Source organism: Chionomys nivalis, chromosome 2 (genome assembly GCF_950005125.1).
Source record: "Chionomys nivalis chromosome 2, mChiNiv1.1, whole genome shotgun sequence".
NCBI lineage: Eukaryota > Metazoa > Chordata > Mammalia > Rodentia > Cricetidae > Chionomys > Chionomys nivalis.
The window spans coordinates 99,748,865-99,768,912 of record NC_080087.1 but is presented as its reverse complement, the minus strand read 5'-3'; the positions used below and the strand labels follow the sequence as shown (position 1 = coordinate 99,768,912).

General features: G+C 36.7%; 1 protein-coding gene across 1 annotated transcript in view; it reads right to left on the bottom strand.

Annotated features, from left to right (window-relative positions):
- The window catches only part of LOC130869261 (solute carrier organic anion transporter family member 6C1-like), a 113,985-nt gene that overhangs the window by 50,176 nt on the left and 43,761 nt on the right, over positions 1–20,048 (bottom strand). The window contains exon 9 of the mRNA XM_057761266.1: positions 17,784–17,937. Within this exon, the coding sequence (XP_057617249.1) occupies positions 17,784–17,937 (154 nt within the window). The remainder of the gene's footprint in view (positions 1–17,783; positions 17,938–20,048) is intronic.

Genomic DNA, 20,048 nt, shown 5'->3' with positions numbered 1-20,048 from the left:
CATCATGAAATATAAAGAACAACAAAATCCAGTGCTGATGGAATGCATTATGTAACAAAAAATAAGTAAAATAATCCTATAGGTCATTATGTAGAAAGTAGATATGAAAGACTTTTCTGGAATCTCTGTATAATTACCTGGAAAAAAAGCAAGAAAATCACAGAAAAAGTTTTACTAAGAGAAGAGAAAATCTTCATTCCAGAGAGGCAGCAGCAGAAGACAAGAAAATAGAATATTGATTTGACTTCTCTTTTCTATATTTCTGATGTGATCAAAGGATCCCTTTATAGGCCTCTAACAATATGATTGACTTCTGGGGCAGAAACAATGTAAATAAGCATACTGAACAGATCCGAAGAACCAAGATGCAGTGCAGTAATTGTCTCCAAAGCATAAAAAATAAGGTGACTGAAAACACAAAGTTTAATTGTCACCTGGCAAGATTTCACAATGTTATACTCTATAAAGTTTAAAAAAAATAAGAAGTCCATATATTAGCATCAGATGAAAGAAATGCATCAGTAACTCAAGCTCTAAACCCTCTGCAGGGATGGGAGGAAATGGCTCAAACATGAACCTGAAGGAAAGAAGGAGATGCAATAGAAGTCCATTCTGCTGAGAAAAATCTCAGTGAGAGGTACTTAGGAGAAGGAGGATGGAATGTGCCCTAAATTGTCATGGAAACAATAAGAAAGCTACCTTTTCAGGGCCACCTTAATGTGAAGTAAGCAGGAGGAGTAGACATTAGTCAGAAAATGAGATGGAAAAGGAAGTAGTGCTTGGACAGGAAACTCTGTTTTTAGAGGGCAGGGTAGGATAAATACGTGGAAAATGAAGTCAAATGATGAGATATACAAATCAGAAACATATGGGAATGAAGATGAGGAACTACCTGAAAGGCTAGAACTTGGGTGAGAACTGAATACTAAAGAGATCATATTAATCAAAATCTTATCAAAAAACAGACACCAATATGCTTTTATTTATAAGAACCTAAGCAAGCTAATCAATGTCTGCAGTCCATCTCAAGCAAGCAAGGTCTCCAAAGAAGAGAACTCACCATAGTTCATTTTAAGCATTTTGTATTGCTTCATGACTGACTTATTTTCTTCTCTTTATCAGAAATGTATTTCTAGATATAGCTGGTGGAGTTAGTAGCAAGAAAAGTGCATGTATTAGAAACTACAAGTAAAAGAATAAAATATGTGTAATATTGCTAGATATTTGGGTTTTGTGAAATCATACCATCATAATCTAAAAGTAAATTAAATTTCAGAAAATAGGTGTAGCAGCAAAGTGAGCACTCTAGAATAAAATCAATTAATAACTGGTAAACAGATCAATATAAATAATCTTTTAAACATATTAGAAAAGAATAGGCATTTCCTGCCAGAAGACCAGGTGGACTATTCCTGGATATTCCCCAACACTCTATGTGATTCCACATCCAATTCTCAGGTCACTCCTAGCACTGCAATAGACCACCCTCTTCCAGCCTCCTCTTCCTGAAGTCTCCAACACCAGAAAGCATTCCCAGTGGGGAAAAAAATCATCTGAGGGGCTGGAGAGATGGCTTAGTGTTTAAGAGCACAGACTGCTCTTCCAGAGGTCCTGAGTTCAATTCCCAGCACCCACATGGCAGCTCACAACTGTCTGTAACTCCAGTTCTAGGGCATCTGACCTAAATTAAATTAAAAAAAATCAACTGAGCAGGCCATTAAAACAGCCAACAGACAGTCAATATACTAAAAATCCAAAGAAAAATCTGAAATCAAGGGAAAAAACACCCTCTCAATGAAGACAAACCCAGATATCAGTACCTAGACATAAAATTAAACCAACCCCAGAGGCTTAGAGGCCAACATCAGAACACAGTAACTTCCAGAGTCAAACTATCTTACCATAGCAGGCCCTGAATATTCCAACATATATGAAGCATAAGAAAAATACCATAAAACCTACTAGATAGATGTAGATTATAGAGGATTCTTAAGGAGGAAATGAATGAATATCTTAAAGAAATTCAGTAAAGCACAAACAATTGGAGGAACTGTATAAATCCTTCAAAGGAAGCCAAGGTGTGTGTGAGAGAGCAGTTGAAGGAAACACCCCTGATACATGCCTGACCTCAGAAACTGTCCTTAGGCACAGAGGCTACTTTTGTAATCTGTTTCCTCTATCCTTAACTCTAAAGCCAGAACCACAAGGACAAAGCTGCCAAATTCTGCTGCTTACTTGAGCTGGAACATGTCCACCTTGACTAATTGCATCTTCACAAGCTTTCAGTTTTCCTTTATTGCCTCAGTTTGGCTATCCTTGAACTTGATCTTTACATCAGACTGACCTCTGTCTCAGAGATGTTCCAGTCTCTGCCTTCCCAGTACTGAGATTAAAGGAGTGTACTAGCACACTTGGCTTTGAAGTTTTGTTTAATTCCATTCCACAAGTTGGAAACTTAGCTGCTGTAGAATCTTGCTCTGAGGTCACAACTCCCTTTATTTCATTTATTACTCCATTTATGTCCTTGAATATAACATTTTGCCCTATTCTACATCCTGGTGCTCTTTTTCTCCTCAAAATTTACATTTTGTAACTTATCCTGCTCAATTTAATCTTTTTCATAATACTCCTTCATTTGAGTTATCACTAAAAATCACAAGGCAGAGTCTATACTAGGATGTTTTGAGACTTTTTTTTTTATGCCATGGGAATTAATCCAAAACTCTTCACCCTAATCTCAGACAGACTCTTCAGATAAGGGCAAAAAGGCGTCATTTTTCTTCACCAATGTATCACAGAAATCATTGATTTGTAGGCAACATACTAAAGTTCTTCTCTGAAACCTCTATAGCAAGCTCCCAACATTTCAATCATTATAAGGACTATTGCCATCCATGTTCCTACTAGTATGCCTCATTAAGCATGTTTAAAGCATTCTACTTCTTTTCAAATCCAATGTACTAAAGTGAAAATTTCTCCAAACAAACACATGGTCGGGTTTTTCACAGCTATGCCCCCACCCCAACTCCTGGTACTAACTTCTGTCTTAGTGTTTTCACTCATTCACCATGGCCATGGCAACTCTTATAGAGATAACATTTAATTGAGGGTGACTCACTTAGAGTTTATGAGGTTCAGTCAATTGTGGTCATGGAGGAGAGCATGGTAGCATGCAGGTAGATGTGCTGCTGATCTGAGAGTGTTAAATCTTGCAGGCAGCAGAAAGTTGACTGACTGTCACACTAAGTGAAGCTTAAGAAAATGTCATCAAAGCCTATGCCCCATAGTGACATACTTCCTCCAACCAAACAACCTACTCCAATAATGCCATACCTCCTAATAGTACTATTCCCTTTGGTGGCCATTATCTTTGAAACCACCACACACAGATTAACAGACAGAATGTAAAGCATGATATATCCTTCTGTTCCATGCAAGAAACACACCTCAACATTAAGGACAGATATTATTTCACGGTAAAGTGTTGGAAAAAGATATTCCAGGCAAATGGACCTAAGAAGCAAGCTGGTATAACCATTTTAATATCTAACAAAATAAACTTCAAACCAAAATTAATTAAAAGCAATGGGAAAGTATACTATATATTCATCAAAGGAAAAAAATCAAAAAATAACTCTTTAATTCTATATACCTATGTCCCTCCCAAAAGCAAATACACTGTTACAAAAGAGACACTACTAATTTAAAATATACATTGACCCATACACACTGATAGTGAGAGACTTCAATACCCCTTTGTCACTAATGGACAGGCCATCCAGACAAAAGCTAAACAGAAAAAGACTAAAGTTAACATATCTTACACACCAAATGGACCTAACAGATATTACCAGAATATTTCAATCAAACACAAAATAATATACATTCTTCTTAGTAACTCAAGGAACTTCAAAACTGATTACACACTGAAACAAAAATCAAGTCTCAAAAGATACAAGAATCCTATCAGATCACTGTGGAATAAACCTGGGTATCAACAACAGTAAGCTTACAAACTCATGGACACTGAACAACTCTCAACGAAATGAAGAATGGGTCTAGGTAGGAATATAGAAACTAAAGGCTTCCTCGAATTCAATGAAAATGACTATACATACTCAAACTTATGGATCATAATGAAGGTGATGCTAAGAGCAAAGCTAATACCATCAATTGCCTACATAAAAGCATTGCAAAAATCTCATAATAGCAACCTAACAGCACACCGGAGATTTCTAGAACAAAAAAGAAGCAAATACTCCCAAGAGGAGTAGATGGCAGGAAATTATCAAACTGAGAGCTGAAATAGAAACAAAAAGAACTGAAGGCAGAGAGATTGGACACTTATATATTTAAAAAAAAAGGAATCCCACAGTAGCTCAGAACTAAGAAATAGACTGATGTTTATTGAAAGGTAAAACTTACAAAGTCAGGATTCTCTGCTTGAATGATGGATGTAGATCAGATCCCAAAGCAAACCGAACAACAAATAGGGCTCAAGGGAAAGCAGAGAGGAAAGGGGGCCTGATGCACTTCTGCATCCAGATAAATAGTCTATGAGGCCACGCCCCAGTAGGAGGGTAGTTGCTAACTATACACCTTCCCACAACAGAGAACAATGCAAAGAATCAGTGAAAAAATAGTTGGTCCTTTGAGAAAATTAAGATAGACAAACCCTTATTCAGATTATCTAAAAGAAGAAGAGACAATATCCACACTAATAAAATCAGAAATTTAAAGGGTGTCATAACAACAGGGACCAAGGAAGCCCTGAGAATCATAAAGACATAGTTTCAAAACCCGTACTCCACAAAACTGGATATTCTAAAAGAAATGGATGATTTCTGTGTTATATGAACCACTTAACCAAAGCTAAGTCAAGATCAAATAAAAACACGTAAATTTATCTATAACCTCTAATAAAATATAAAAAGTCATTATAAGTCTTACAAACAACAATTATAACCAAAACAGGGTCAGGCAGATGCACTCACTTATTCCTTTTTCCTTCCCAAATGCAATAAGATGAATGCTTCATATTAGTGATTCTCCATAAACTCAAAACTAATGCAGCAAGCTACAATGTACTAACACTTTGAAAGCATGAGCAAAAATAAATCTTTCTTTAAATGGTTTGTCTTTTGTATTTGTCACAAGAAAGTTTAAATCTCTTCTTTAAGTGGTTGGATAGAAGGTACATCCAACCTAACATCCCACGCCAATAAAATGTTTTCAGAAATGATGTAGAAATTCTTCAGGTGGAAAGAAATAATACCATAAGTAAGCATGAAAATACAAGAAAATGTGCAAATCTTGATTGTAAAAAAGAAACAGTTGGTAATATTGTGCGCCATTTAAAATATATGAACTTGTACCACTAATGTGGAAATCAGTGTGGCAGATCCTTATGAATCTAAAAACAAAAATCTACCTAAAGATCCAGCCATAATACTCTTGGCAAATACCCAATGGTATCTACATCCTACTACAAAGACACTTGCTCAAATATATTTATTGCTGATCTATTTATAAATGCAGAATTAGAAAACTGCCTAGATGTACATTAATAGATGAATGGCTAAGGAAAACACGGTATACTGACACAATGGAATATTACTCAGATGTAAAATAATCATGAAATTTGTAACTAAATGGATGGAATTATAAGAACATTACCTTGAATGAGTTAATACCAGCCTCAGAAGAAAAATATGTTATATGTGGTTATTAACTGTTTATGTGGTTTGGGAAATCTTTATGTATATGTGTTGCTTTTATTGTTTAATAAAGAATATGCTTTCAGGTAATGGCTTAATATAGTCAGGCTGGAAGATATATATATAGGGAGAGAGTAGTCAAAGTCAGACAGAAGCCAGGTAGCCTCCCCCAGGGACAGACATGCAATAACCTTCAGGGTAAATCATGAGCCTTATAGTAAAGTATAAAGTAATAGAAATGGGTTAATTTAAGATATGAGCTACCTCAAAGGATGCTTAAGCTATTGGCCAAACAGTATTGCAAACAACATAGTTTCTGTGTGATCATTTCACGAGTCTCGGTGACCAAGAAACAAACAAATAGCCTTTTTCAACAAATTGGTGCTCCAACATGTGCCAGTTAAATCCACATAAAACCTGAGAATGTTTGAAAAGCAATTCTAGAAATGAAAAACAGAGTTTAATGAAGGTTCTGGCTCTGTTTGCTAGTGGCTTCTTTAAGAGAGGTCTTCCTGATTCAGCAGTAGCAAAAAAAAAAAAAGAGTACAGTTTCAAAATGGGAGCAAAATCAGGTCTACTAGGCATGCATAAGCAGGAGAGCATGGCAGATTCCTACTACCATACATAGAGATATTTCCAGGTCACGCAGTGTGTTGCATGGCAGATTTAGTTTTTACTCAGATAAAAAGGGTTTATGTGTTGCATACTCCGTCTCAGAGTTAATGTGGTGAGTCCTGCTCTGGCGGTCCCACAGCTGGAAGTAATGGTACCTCTGCCATTTTGAAAAGCAGAGAGAGGTGGAGCCAGCACCAAGGATTACTGTAACCAAGCTGCTTACCATTTTAAAATCTCTGTGAGTTCCAGGCAGGCCTGGTCTACAAGAGCTAGTTCCAGGACAGGCTCCTAAGCTACAGAGAAACCCTGTCTCAAAAAACAACAACAACAAAAGCCCTCTAGGACAGATTCACAATAGAACAGATTCAGACATAGAAGAACTCTAAAGAAGTCACGGTGTGTTTTAAAAATGTATGTAGGCTTGGGAGAAAGAAGAAAAAGAATAAAGAGACAGTAAATGTAATATAAAAGAGTATAGACAGTCATACATTAAAGGGGTAAAGATAATAAATCATGCAGAAAAAGTAACAGAGTAAGAAAAATAAACCACAGAAAGATGGAAAATGCACAGAGAGTCTGAATTATGTAGGTTATATATATTATTGTGCTTTCTTCGACTTTTTGATGGTGAATGAGCTAAGCACAGAGAGACATTTCATTGTATGGGCTGCTAAGACAAACCAGTATAGATATTTTAAAGGAATCATGATTTTAGAATTTGGATCTAAGGATTTGTTGCTTTGGAAAAGAGATTCTTCTTTTGTTTCCACAGAGGATGAGAATCTGTGGAATCCTTCCAGATTAATGTGGTTTTATGGTTCAAGACCACCCAAAAGGTCTCCATGAACACCCAAAAATTACTTCAACCAATCAAAAGTAGGAAGCAGTTTAGAGAAAACTATGCTCAAATTCCAAATATTATTTGAGTTTCTTTACATTTAAAGGGGGATATGCTATAGAGATGACTAATTTGCAATAGTATGGATGTTGGTTTATTGATACGAATTTTAGGTCAATTTTGTTGTACGTGTATTGTGTTTGTATGGCTCATTTTAAAATGTATAATTAAGAAATATAGGTTGTAGACAATCATCTATAATAGTCAAGCTTCTAGTCATGTTAGTTAGCTTTACTAGATATATAAAGATATATTTTAGTTAGATAGATATTCTTCAAATCATTCAGAGACCTTAGAGACCTTCACAATATGGCATTTACAATGTTTTAAGAACTCAGGACTTTTCACAACAATGAGACCCATCTGCTCCTGGCAGCACCAATTACTTCAAGAGGAAGATGGGCACCCAAGAGGCTCCTTATGGCACTGGTTAGCCATTTGGGCAAGAAACTTCTCTGCCTGGACTGGTTGATGTCATTCTGTATGAACTGAACATGCAGGACCCCCAGAGAAATGACTGCTGAACTTGCCTAAAAGTAAGATGATCTTTTGGGGTTCCTGCTTCATGAAAGAGTCTGCAGGACACAGAAGAAAGTGACTAACAAACTGCTAATATAGATGGAACTATCCTTAAAATTTCTTGTTTATTCAAAAAAATCTGCTAGATATTATGAGCCTGTAGGCTAAATATGGGTGCCCCAATGTTTCAAAAGAATTTTGGGTGACTGTCCAGATGGCAAGATGTCTCTGTCAATTCTGGGGTTTTGGAAGTTGCTTACAATGTACCTTCTGTTAATTTAGGTAATATTATATTCTTCTGGAGTCTTTGATGGATTTGAATAATAAATAGTTATAGTTTTCCTTAGTTATGAAAAAATATAAAGCATAATAAATATTATAACTATAATTCTTGCTTGATAACTGTTTTGTTATATGTAATTTTACTATGCCAAAGTTAAACCTTTCTTTTTATTTAAACAGAAAAGGGGAAATGGTGTGGGAAGTCTTTCTGTATATGAGTTGCTTTCATTGGTTAATAAAGAATCTGCTTTTAGCAGTCCTCAGCAGTCTGACTGACTGAGGACTGCTGAGAAGTCAAGAACAATGGCACTGGGTTTTGATCCTACTGCACATACTGGCTTTGTGGGAGCCTAGGCTGTTTGGATGTTCACCTTAATATACCTAGAAGGAGGTGGGAGGTCCTTGGACTCCCCACAGGGCAGGGAACCCTGACTGTTCTTAGGGCTGATGAGAGAGGGGAAGCTGATTGGGGGAGGGATATGGGAGGCAGTGGCAGGGAAGAGACAGAAATCTTTAATAAATAAATAAATTAATAAAAAAATATTAACAGTGTTCTTCCAAAAAATAGAAAATAAAAACAATTTTAGCCAGCAAAAAAAAAAAGAATCTGCTTTTAGTCAATGGCTTAACAGAATGTAGCCAGGCAGAGAGAGAGAGAGAGAGAGAGAGAGAGAGAGAGAGAGAGAGAGCAGAGTCAGAGAGAAGCCATGTAGCCTTCGCTGGAGACAGGCCCCAGAACACTGTCTGTAAACTGCAAACCATGGGCTTCATAGTAAAGTATAAAATAATAGAAATGGGTTAACTTAAGATATAAGCTAGCAAAAGGGATGCTTAAGCTATTTGCCAAACATTATGGCAAATAGTATAGTTTCTGTGTAATTATTGTGTGAGTCTGGGCAGCTGGGTAATGAATGAGTGGCCTCTTACAACATTAATGCAGTGACAAGCAATCTAAAATCTGTAGAATCACAGAGGTTAGATGTAGAGACAGTGGCTAGGAGAATGGTTGGATCTACCTGGGAAGGAGAAACAGAATATGTAGTTATGGATGTACATGGGTAGGAGAATCAAATTGGGAGGGGGAGACAGAGAATTAAGGGGGGAATTATGGAGAAGGACAGCTAATACTCAGGGCATTTGAAAAGTCATTCAGTAACATAATATAGTAGAAACTTCCTGAAATATAAACATGTATGAATGAAATCTCTATGTAATCACCAAATAACAAATGAGACAAAGCCCAAGCTATATATCTTTCACTACCCAATAAAACCTGTAGTTCAGGGAATTGATGACATATGGAATTTTTTGCCAAAGAGACCCCATGGAAACTCCCAAGCAATTCAGGCTGAATCAAAGGAAATAGTTTGTTTTTCCCAAACTCCTGAGCAGATCTCTTGCTGCAGACCACACTTACATAACGGACAAAGTGTGGAGAATTAAACTGGAACCTATGTGGAGTCTTTACCTCCACAGACTAGAACTAGTGTTCATGGTACTTTACTGTACTTTGCAGGATACCAAAGAGGAAAGCTAAACACCAATCCAGCTATAATTCCTGTGATCTACAGTGGTGAGTTACCTACCAACCACTACCTAACTGTATTTAAGGCCAGTTATATAATATAGAAGCCATTTTCCCACACTTCTTAGTGGCTAAAAATGTGTGACCACATAGACCATAGACTGTAATAGGTGGAGCGGTGGGCTGCTTTCCAGCCGCCCCAGCTCCCACATGGCTAGCTTATGCCCAGAAATAATTACACAGGAACTGTATTCTTTTAAACACTACCTGGCCCATTAGTTATAACCTCTTATTGGCTAGCTCTTACATATTGATCTAACCCATTTCTAATATCCGTATTGCCACTTGAGTGTGGCTTACCGGGACGAGTCTAACGGGCATCCATCTTGGAGAGGAGAGTCATGGCAACTGCCTGACTCAGCTTTCTTTCTCCCAGAATTCTGTTCTGTCTACTCCACCTACCTAAGGGCTGGCCTATCAAAGGCCAAGCAGTTTCTTTATTAATTAACCAATGAAAGCAACAGATAAGACAGATGACCCTCCTCCATCAATAGACCAAGGGGGAATACCTAATAATTCATATTCAGTTAAAGGAACATAGCCACTGAAGGACTCCTAAAGACAATTCACTATATAAATCAGTGTCTCACTTGGCCATTACCACAGGACTTTTTCCAACAGTAGATGGGAACAGATATAAAGACCCATGTCTATGCAGAGAGTGAGAGTCCTTTGAAATATTCACTTTTAAATGGGATGTCTACAAAAAGTCCCTCCTCTAAGAGCTCAGAGAACTTTTCAGAAGAATAAGCAAAAAGATTTTAAAATCCAGAGGGGATGAAGTACACCAAGAAACAATGTAGAAGGAGCTGTGGGCCAGCCTGGGAGCTGCAGGCTGTGTTCCTGCCACCCCAGCTCCTGATAGCCTGGCTAGCTTATGCCCAGAAATAACAACACACAAACTGTATTCTTTTAAACACTGCTTGGCCCATTAGCTCTAGCCCTTACTGGCTAATTCTCATATCCCGATCAACCCATATGTAATAATCTGTGTAGCATCAGTCTTACCGGGAAAGATTCAGCGTGTCTGACCTGGAGGCTTGCTTCATTGTGTCTGCCTCTGAGAGGAGCTGCCCTGCATCTGAGCTCACTTCTTCTTCCTCCCAGCATTCTGTTCTGTTTACTCCACCCACCTATGTTCTAACCTATGAGGGCCAAGCAGTTTGTTTATTATTTAACCAATGACCTTCCTCCATCAAAACAAGGTCTTCTAGACACAACAGAATGGGTGCACAAATGAACTCACAAAGACAGTAACAACATGCACAGGGCTGGGCCAGACATGGTCACCAGCTCTGAATGGGGAAGTAGACACTAGCCCTCATACTTAACCCAGAAGCTGTCTCCAATTTACAACCACTTGTAAAGAAAAAAAATTAGTCTTTTCCAAACAAATCTCACTGGGCATTTGAACTGCTCTCAATGGCAGACTTCATGCCCATCAGTAACTGACCGACACAAAATAACCAAATGGTAGATTTTGAGGGTTTTTGTTTTGTTTTGTTTTGTTGTTATTACTGTTTTGTCACACAATACTTTCTCTGGGTAATTTATTTCCATATTTATTTATTTACTTTTTTACCTATAGATGTCTTGCTTATATAATACAGTTTTCAATTTTATTTTTATGGGATTTCTGCATATGTGACTGCAAGTCTGTCAGCATCTGTATGTGTTTCTTATACTTTTATTTGGGCACTTTTTCCCTCAGTTTACCTTGTTCTATTCTATTTTTTTTATTGTATCCACTCATTATTACTATTTTATATGCCTGCTTGCTTCCAAGTGACAGAGAGGTGGGAAGGTTATATATTTAGTTGGGTATGAAACTAGGGAGGATCTACTAAGCATTTAAGGGGGTGGATTGCAATCCAAACATATTGTATGAAAAAAATATTTTCAATTAAAAATCATTAAAAATTAAAGTATAGGCATACCTACAAAAATTAAGATATATAAACAAGTAGAACTTGGGAGATGGCTAATTCAATAGAGTCCTTTCCTTACAGCAAGAAGAGCCTAGCTTGGATACCCAACACCCAAGAGAAAATTACATCTATAACCGTAGTTCTGTGCTGAAAATGGGAGAAGGGTTGATCCTGGATATATAACCTGCCAACCAGCCTGACTAAACCAATAAACTCCAGATTCAATGCGAGAACCCCCCTCTCAAAAACTAAGGCAGAGAACAACTGAGTGAGACATTCAGTATAAACTTCTAGCTAACACACATACACACACACACACACACACACAAAATACTGCCACTAAACTAAATGAGTAAATATATATGGAAAAAACTATACAAACTTAGAACAAAAATTTAAAGATATTTCTGGTGAAGGATATCCTAAGAGTTCCTTTCTATTTCTAAAAACATTTACTAATATTTGTGCCACCGAAGAGAAAATCATAATTCATTTTAAAATATCCATTACAGTATATAAGCCAAAAAATGTTTTTATTGAGATACATATTTAAAGTTTTTTACTTCTGCTGTATCTCCCTCATTAGGAGCCTTTATCCATTGCTTTTTGTTTGTATTACTTGCCAAATCAATTTCTTATGTATGATTATGTTAAATTGAAATGTAAAAGAAAAAAGTCAATTTATTAGCTGCCATATACTACTCTATCTATATTATCAGTTTTATGTGTCAAAGATACAAACTAGAGTCATCAGAGTGGAAGGTCCTCAGTTGAGGATGTGCCTTCATGATACCAGGCTGTAAGGTATTTATTTTCTCAGTTAGTGATCAATGGGAAAGTGCTCAGCGCATGGTGGGCTTAATAAGACATGGAAAGCAAGTCAGGAAGCAGGTCCTCTCTATGGTCTCTGCATCATCTCCTACCTCCAGAATCCTGTCCTGTTTGTGTTCCTGTCATGACTTCCTTCCATAACAAACACTAATGAAGTAAAAGTCAAATAAACCCTTACCTTCCCAATTTGCCTTTGACCAAAAGGCACGACCAGTGCTGTTTCATCGCAATAATAGAAACCGTAACTAAGACACCTATCTGAGACACATTTTTCGCTTTGCTTTTGCTTTGATTTTCTTTCAGAGTGTAAGCCCTGACAGAAAGCCATCACTGTCCTTTGGCACATAAGGGGTTCCATCATGATTATGATGAGACGTAAACCAGTTCCTCCTCTGTTAATGAGGAGGTCTCTGTTGAGCTAGAGAAGCTGCTAAAATAAGTTCTCATCCTTGCTGTCTTACAATGAAAGCTATAGAAGAAAACAAAAAGAACCAACCAAAGATAGAAGATCCATGGAGGAAAGTCCAAGTGCTTTTATTACATTACTAAGCGAAAAACCAACAAAAGAGTGAGCATCTTTGAGGAGCATATGATGTGGTCTAAAGGAGCCCCACTGTCAAGATTATTCACATGAAGAAAAAACATTGTTTGTTTCAGTAATGGGAGAATTTCTCCTTAGTTTTCTCAAAATTATTTTGTTTCAGATCTTTCCCATGTGGCACTAACGCTGATTCTGCACATTCTTCAGTTCCATCCATACCAAATTTGTCTAACCATAGTTATGGTTTTTGTCAATTTTACTTCAGAGCAATTATTTATATCAAGGATTATTGTCTTTCTGGACAATCTCTGGCAGTTATACTCCTCACTGGAAATGTTTTATTGTTTCCCCTGTCTTAGTATCAAATGGTTCTATACATAGTGTATTGCTACTTTGTAGAATCTTTGTACATTTGCTATGCATTATAAATTAATTATGCTTCATAGAAATAGAAGAAATATTAAGAATTCCTTGAGATAGATGTTCCAAATCAGGATTTCCCATAAAGGAATGTAGCTCAATATTCATACATGGCCTTAGTGAATATACGTTTACTATATGGTGTCATGGTGGGCATTTACAACTGTGTTTATATATTTCAGCATACGAAAAGAAATGGGTACATGTATAAAACAGGGATTTGCAGTAACTTCGTCAACTTTTGAAGATAGAAAACTCTATATGGGAGTCATTATATTTTTCTATTTCATTTAAATTTTTCCCATTTTAAAGACTTAAATGCTATTTTAACATATATCATTTATGGAGAATGATTTTTATAAATGGCAAAAATCTTTTTATACTAATTTTTGTTAAAAGGTACCTTGATATGATACTAAATTATAAATGCTACTAAAGATATTGACAAAATATATATGTATTGGTAAATATTCCTACTTGTTGCTCTGTTCCCTTCACAAAAACTAGGAAACAAATGGGGGGAGGCACAGTATTTTTAAATACGCAGATCCTTAATTTTTACTAGTTAAAAGGTAGAAACTGAAGAAAAATGTAATTAGTAATGATAAAATGTTCATGGGCAGAAAATTAAATCCCTGAAGTGCCATAAATCAGGACCTGGACTTGATACCCAGTACCCATATAAAAATCTGAGCATGGTGATGTGCTTCTAACCATACTGCTGCAAAAGAAAAATGTGTGAGTTCCTGGGGTCTACTTGGAAGATCTCCAAGCCAGTGAAAAACTGCCCCCAAACTCAAGGTATACTGCTCTTGAGGAATGACATCAGAGAGTGTTCTCTGTCCCCTTCATTCACATATTTTTTTTTTTTTTTTTTTTGGTTTTTCGAGACAGGGTTTCTCTGTGGCTTTGGAGCCTGTCCTGGAACTAGCTCTGTAGACCAGGCTGGTCTCGAACTCACAGAGATCCGCCTGCCTCTGCCTCCCGAGTGCTGGGATTAAAGGCGTGCGCCACCGCCGCCCGGCTCATTCACATATCTTGAGATTGAGTATGCCTTCCCCTTTTAAGTATCAAATACTATCACAGTTTTGCACATGTGCCTCATGTGTAAACACATGCATACATGTATCAAAATGTTCATACACATAAAATCAACAAAAAGAAACTTAGACAAACTTAGACAAGTGGTAGAATAGTTCATTGTTCTCTACAACAGAATAAAGATTTGGAACAATTTAAAGGAATTGTGGGCATTGGCAACAAGCAAGAAAATAAGAAATTTCATGGGTGAATTTATCTCATGCCATGAGATAGGTTTATAGAAATGAGACTGGTCATTTGTTTCCCTGCAATCCAGACAGGAATAATCACACAGAAACTATATTAATTACAATATTGTTTGACCAATTGCTTAGGCATATTTTCAACTGGCTCTTGCATTTTAAATTAACCCATTTCTATTAATTTATGTATCACCACAAGGCTGAGGTCTACCCATAAGGTTTGGCATCCTTCTTCTTCAGTAACTACATGGTATATCTCTGACTCCACCTATTCTCTTTTCATCTCTATTCAGATTTCCTGCCTGGCTTTACTCTGCTATGCTATTTGTACAAACAATTTTATTCATCAACCAATAAAAGCATCATTTATGCAGAAGGGCATCCCATATTATCTCTCATTTTCTGTCTAATTAAAATGGAAGTTGTTAACTTTAACATAGTAAAATTACATATAACAAAACAATTATGAAGAAAAAATTACAGGTACAATATTTTTATTAGGCAAAATTTTTTGAGTCTAAAGTTTTATATATAAATTATCTTTTATCATAACTAAAGAAAATTATAACTATCAGTCTTCAACTTCATCAAATACCCCAGAAGGATAAAATATTACCTAAGTAAACAGGAAGAAGATTATAAGCACCATCCAAAACTGTAGAATTAACTGAGACATCTAGCTGCCTGTACAGTCACCTAAAGTTCTTCTGTAACATTGGCGCATCCATCTTCAGCCTATAAGCCCATAGTATCTGGCAGACTTTTCCATGAATCAGAAAATTTAAAAGGCTGTTTCTCCTATATTGGCAATTTTTCGGTCCTTCAAAATGTCTGGTAGTTTATTCTTTCATGAAGCAGGAACCCTGAAGGACAGTCTCACCTTCTTTAGTCAAGTTAAGTGGTCATTTTTCTGTGGGTCCTGCATGTCCAGTTCATACAGCATACCATCAAAAATTCCAGGCAAGACAAGTTTCTTGCCAAAATGGCTAGCCTTATTGCAATGAAAGTGAATTCCATAACGAATTTCTGCAATGCCCATCAAATTCTATTGGTGCTGCCCAAAGCAGATATGCCTCATTGTCAAGAAAAGTCTGAGTTCATAAAATGTTTTAAATATCATATTCTGCAGGTTTTTGTGGTGTTGAAGATTTATCTATCTAACTGAAATATATTTATTTATGTAGAAAGCCTAACACAATTAATATTTAATTATTACAGATGACAATCTATTAATCTGTATTATTTAATTATATATTGCACTTTTAAATGAGCTATATGAACATAATACCTTAAACAAGAGTAGAAATATACATAAAACAAAATAGAGCTTAAATTTGTATCAATAGATTAAGATCCATATCAATATAAAGTTTTAGCTATTATATCATATCCCCTTTTAAATGAAAACAAACATAAACAATCATTGTGGAAATTTGGGTGTTGTTTTTGCCAAACTGCTTCCTGCTGTTTGTAGGGCAAAGTATTTTTAGGGTTCATGGAGACCTTTTGGGAGGGTCTTGTTCCATCAAATCATATTAGCCAGGAAGAAATCAGCAGGTTCTCGTCTTCTGCAAAAACAAAAGCAGAACTTCTTTTCCAACAAAATATATCCTTAGTCTTAAATTTTGACATCAAGAAACTTTTAATATATATATATATATATATATATATATATATATATATATTGGTTTAGCTTTCCAGCCTATACAATGAAATGCCTCTCTGTACTTAGCTCATTCACAATCAAAAAAAACATCAAAGAAAACACAGTAGTATACAAAATCTAGACTCTCTGCATAGTTTCATTCTTTATGTGGCTTTTATTCACTATGTTTTTAATATTTCCTTTAATCTATGTGTCTGTACTTTTTATTACTTTTAATGACTCCTTCAAGACTCTTATTTTTTTAAACTTTTTTGTTCTATAACTTCCTATAGCCCATTTTGTTCTTAAGCCTATATACATTTTTTAAAATATTCTGTGTCCCATTCAGAGGTTTATTTTTGTCTGAATTTGTCTTACTGTGTATCTGTGATCATTTTCTGACCGGGGTGCATTTTTTAATGCAAAGAGGGTGTGGCTAGGACCAACTCTGCAGCCCTGCTTGTTGGCTCTGCTCCATTCACCATGGCAGAGGTATGTTCACTGCTTCTGTGAGCCATCCTCATGGCCCCAAATTCAGGGATGCAGTGGGTTTATGTCACCATTAAGAAATTTGTAACACACTTCTCAGAGACCCCTTTAAGTTCTGCATAACAGGACCAGCATTAACCAGGAAGCTGGCTCTTAAAGGAGCTGCAGATTTTGCTGCTAGCACTGAGTCAGGAAGCCTTCTCTTAAAGGAATCATTCCTTTGCTTGCCTCTAGCAAACATAACCCACCCAAGAAAATGCTGCTACCAAGAAGTCATGCTTAACTCTAGTTTTTTTGTGTCTAGAATTCCTCTCCAAGCTCTCTCAAATTTTGTGTGGAAGTAGAGCACTGAATTCAACACCCCATTAAGAAAAATCTTATTCCACCTGAGTTACTGTGGAGCAGAAGTAGAGATACAGCATAGGCATTTTGAATCTCAGCAGAAGGCACGTTTGAAGGAAAGATGACTCACAGGATGGGACCAGGCAACATCTTGGTGTGTGAAAGATTGTGTTCAAAGTTCAGTAAGTGCTGCTGAAAGGGAACTCAGGAATCATAAACTAGGTTTTACTTCTCTATTTCAAAAATTAAAAGTAAGGAATCTGTTACTGGAAAAGTGATGTAGGTGGGTCTTCTGCCTATGTGTTACTTTCATTGGTCAAATAAAGAGACTCCCTTGGCCTTTGATAGGACAGCAACTTAAATAGGTGGAGTAGACAGAACAGAATGCTGGGAAAAAGAAGTGAGGCAGCCACCATGGAACCAGCCACCAGGTCAGACATGCTAAATCTTTCCTGGTAAGCCACAACACCGTGGTGATATACAGATTACTAGATATGGGTTAAACGAATATGTAAGAGTTAGCCAATAAGAGGCTCGATAAATTGGGCCAGGCAGTGTTTAAATGAATACAGTTTCTGTGTGATTATTTTGGGTAAAGCTAGCCAGCGGCCGGAAGCTGGGCAGTGGGAAGCAGCACTTCCCACAGCTCCATCTACAGAAAAGAAAAAAAATAATAAATAAAAGTTACCTTTTCACCCTGCAAGTATTTATAAGCAGTGCAGCCTGCATAGCATGCAGAGAAATACTCTTTATCATTCCTTCCACATAAAGAAGCATAGCGTCTGCTTGAGCAATCACATTTCTCATTGCATGGAGCTGTGAGGTTTCCAAGGATACCTGTCCTGTGAAGTTGACATTAAATACAATTATAACATCACCATTTAAATTATTGATGCATATAACAATATATCAATAAGATCTGCAAATATTTTTAATTAAATAATTTTTTCACAGATTTTACTAAAATATAAAAACATAAAATGCACATTTAAGAGTATATCACATGATAGTCTTGGAAAGATAGGTTAGCCCTTAACAGCACTTCCTGTTCTTCCAGAGGACCAAAATTCCATTCCCATCATCCACAGTGCAGCTCAGAACCACCTGTAACTCTAGTTCCAGGGAATCTGATGCTCTCTTCCGATCTTTACAGGTACCGGATAAAAACATGCAAATAATTATTTTTGCTTTATACGGACATATGTTTCCATTGTTCTTGTGTGAAATATTAAAGTAGAATATTTAAATTTTGTAAAAGGTTTTATGTAACTATTTTAGAATTATCTTACATGTGTACATGTTTTGTTAGAATGTATGTTTGTGCACTGTATGAGTACAGCATCTATGGAAGCAAAAATAGTCATTGAATCCCTTGGAAATAGACTTACAGACAGTTATGATACCCAATGTGAGTCTTGGAAACCAAACCTGGGTCCTCTGGAAGGAGAAAAAGTGTTCTTAAACACTGAGCCACTCTCTACCTACCCTTACCTTTTGAAAATGTTTTGAGAAACTATCAAGTTTCCCCAAATGGTTTATCCTTAGGGGCAGAAAGGTCCTTGTGCTCACAGATCAGCTGGGAAACCAGAAATGTTAAGTGCTCATGGTTTTTCTCTCAAAGAAGTGGACTTTTAACCTTTTCTTCTATCAAGAAAGCTGTGAATTGGAGGTGATGAACAGTCATGTGATCTGCATTATTCATTGGGTAGGAAATATAAAGATCTCAGAGGCAGGACCAGAGCTAATATAAATAATCCTTACATTATATTTATAGCCATGGGGTCTCCCAAGCTCATACAACAAGGAAAAGAGGTAGCTGATATGATCTCTGCTCTGTCTGTATGACTATGACCATGCCAAATCTTTCCTTAAGTCCTTAAGATAATACAGATAGCCTATCTCTATAAGACATCTTCTTGGAAGAAGTAACATGTATCCTGAGTTGGCTTTCAATGTAATCATGCTTCCATGTGCACTGGGGATGCTATTACACTAGGAAAGCATTTTTGGAAGTTATACTGTGTTTGAATATGGTGACATCCTGGCATCAGACCACCCAAAGTTTGATCCAGGTTAACGAAGTCAATCTGGATGGAGTTTTCATTCTCACCTCTCCCCGGTTCATTTCACTACCTGTAGTGACACCTACTGGTGCCAAAATGTGGGTCACATGACCCTCTAAGAAGGTAAAGAAAATTTTCTTTAAAAAGCTATTGGGATCATTTATATGAGGTTGGAAGACAAAAGGAGACAGAAATGAGTAAAAAGTACAATCCAGTAGGTAGATCTATAGGATTTACTATTTAGACCTGGAAACATAGACTTCTTGTTTATTATGAACTCAAAATAGAGTTCTCAGATGTGTCTTCCTTTTTCTATAATAAACAATACCCAAATTAACACTACAGAAAATTAAAATAAATAAAATAAAAAGCTATTGGGGTTTCAGGAAACTGAGACCTCTCACTGAAAAGAGTTATAAATCCTTGAGAGAGGGGTTCTAATGTGTATTCTTCTTAGCCTTTGGGGCAAATCATTTTGTGCAATTATTGAAATGCTTGTTCAAATCCAGAAAAACAAACATTCAGATGTATAGTTTTGCAACTTTATAGGCATAGGAACTGATATGACGAAATCTCCATGAGAAGGGAGTTACAATCCCTGTCCATTATTTAAGAAAATAGAGGAAGGAAAAGGAGAGAGAGAGAGAGAGAGAGAGAGAGAGAGAGAGAGAGAGAGAGAGAGAGAGAGAGGAGAGAGAGAATTTTCTGCCATTCACATCTTGGCAGGACAGGCTGAATGAACTCCACAGCTGTTCGGATTCCAGTCCAGCCACACCTGTTCAGCACTCACCCTCCTGTGTGATTTGACCAGAACTCAGAGCTGTGTCTCTCATGCCTCCTCTGAATCATCCTGCTCAGAGCTGCCCCTCTCATGCCTCCAGTCAGTCCTC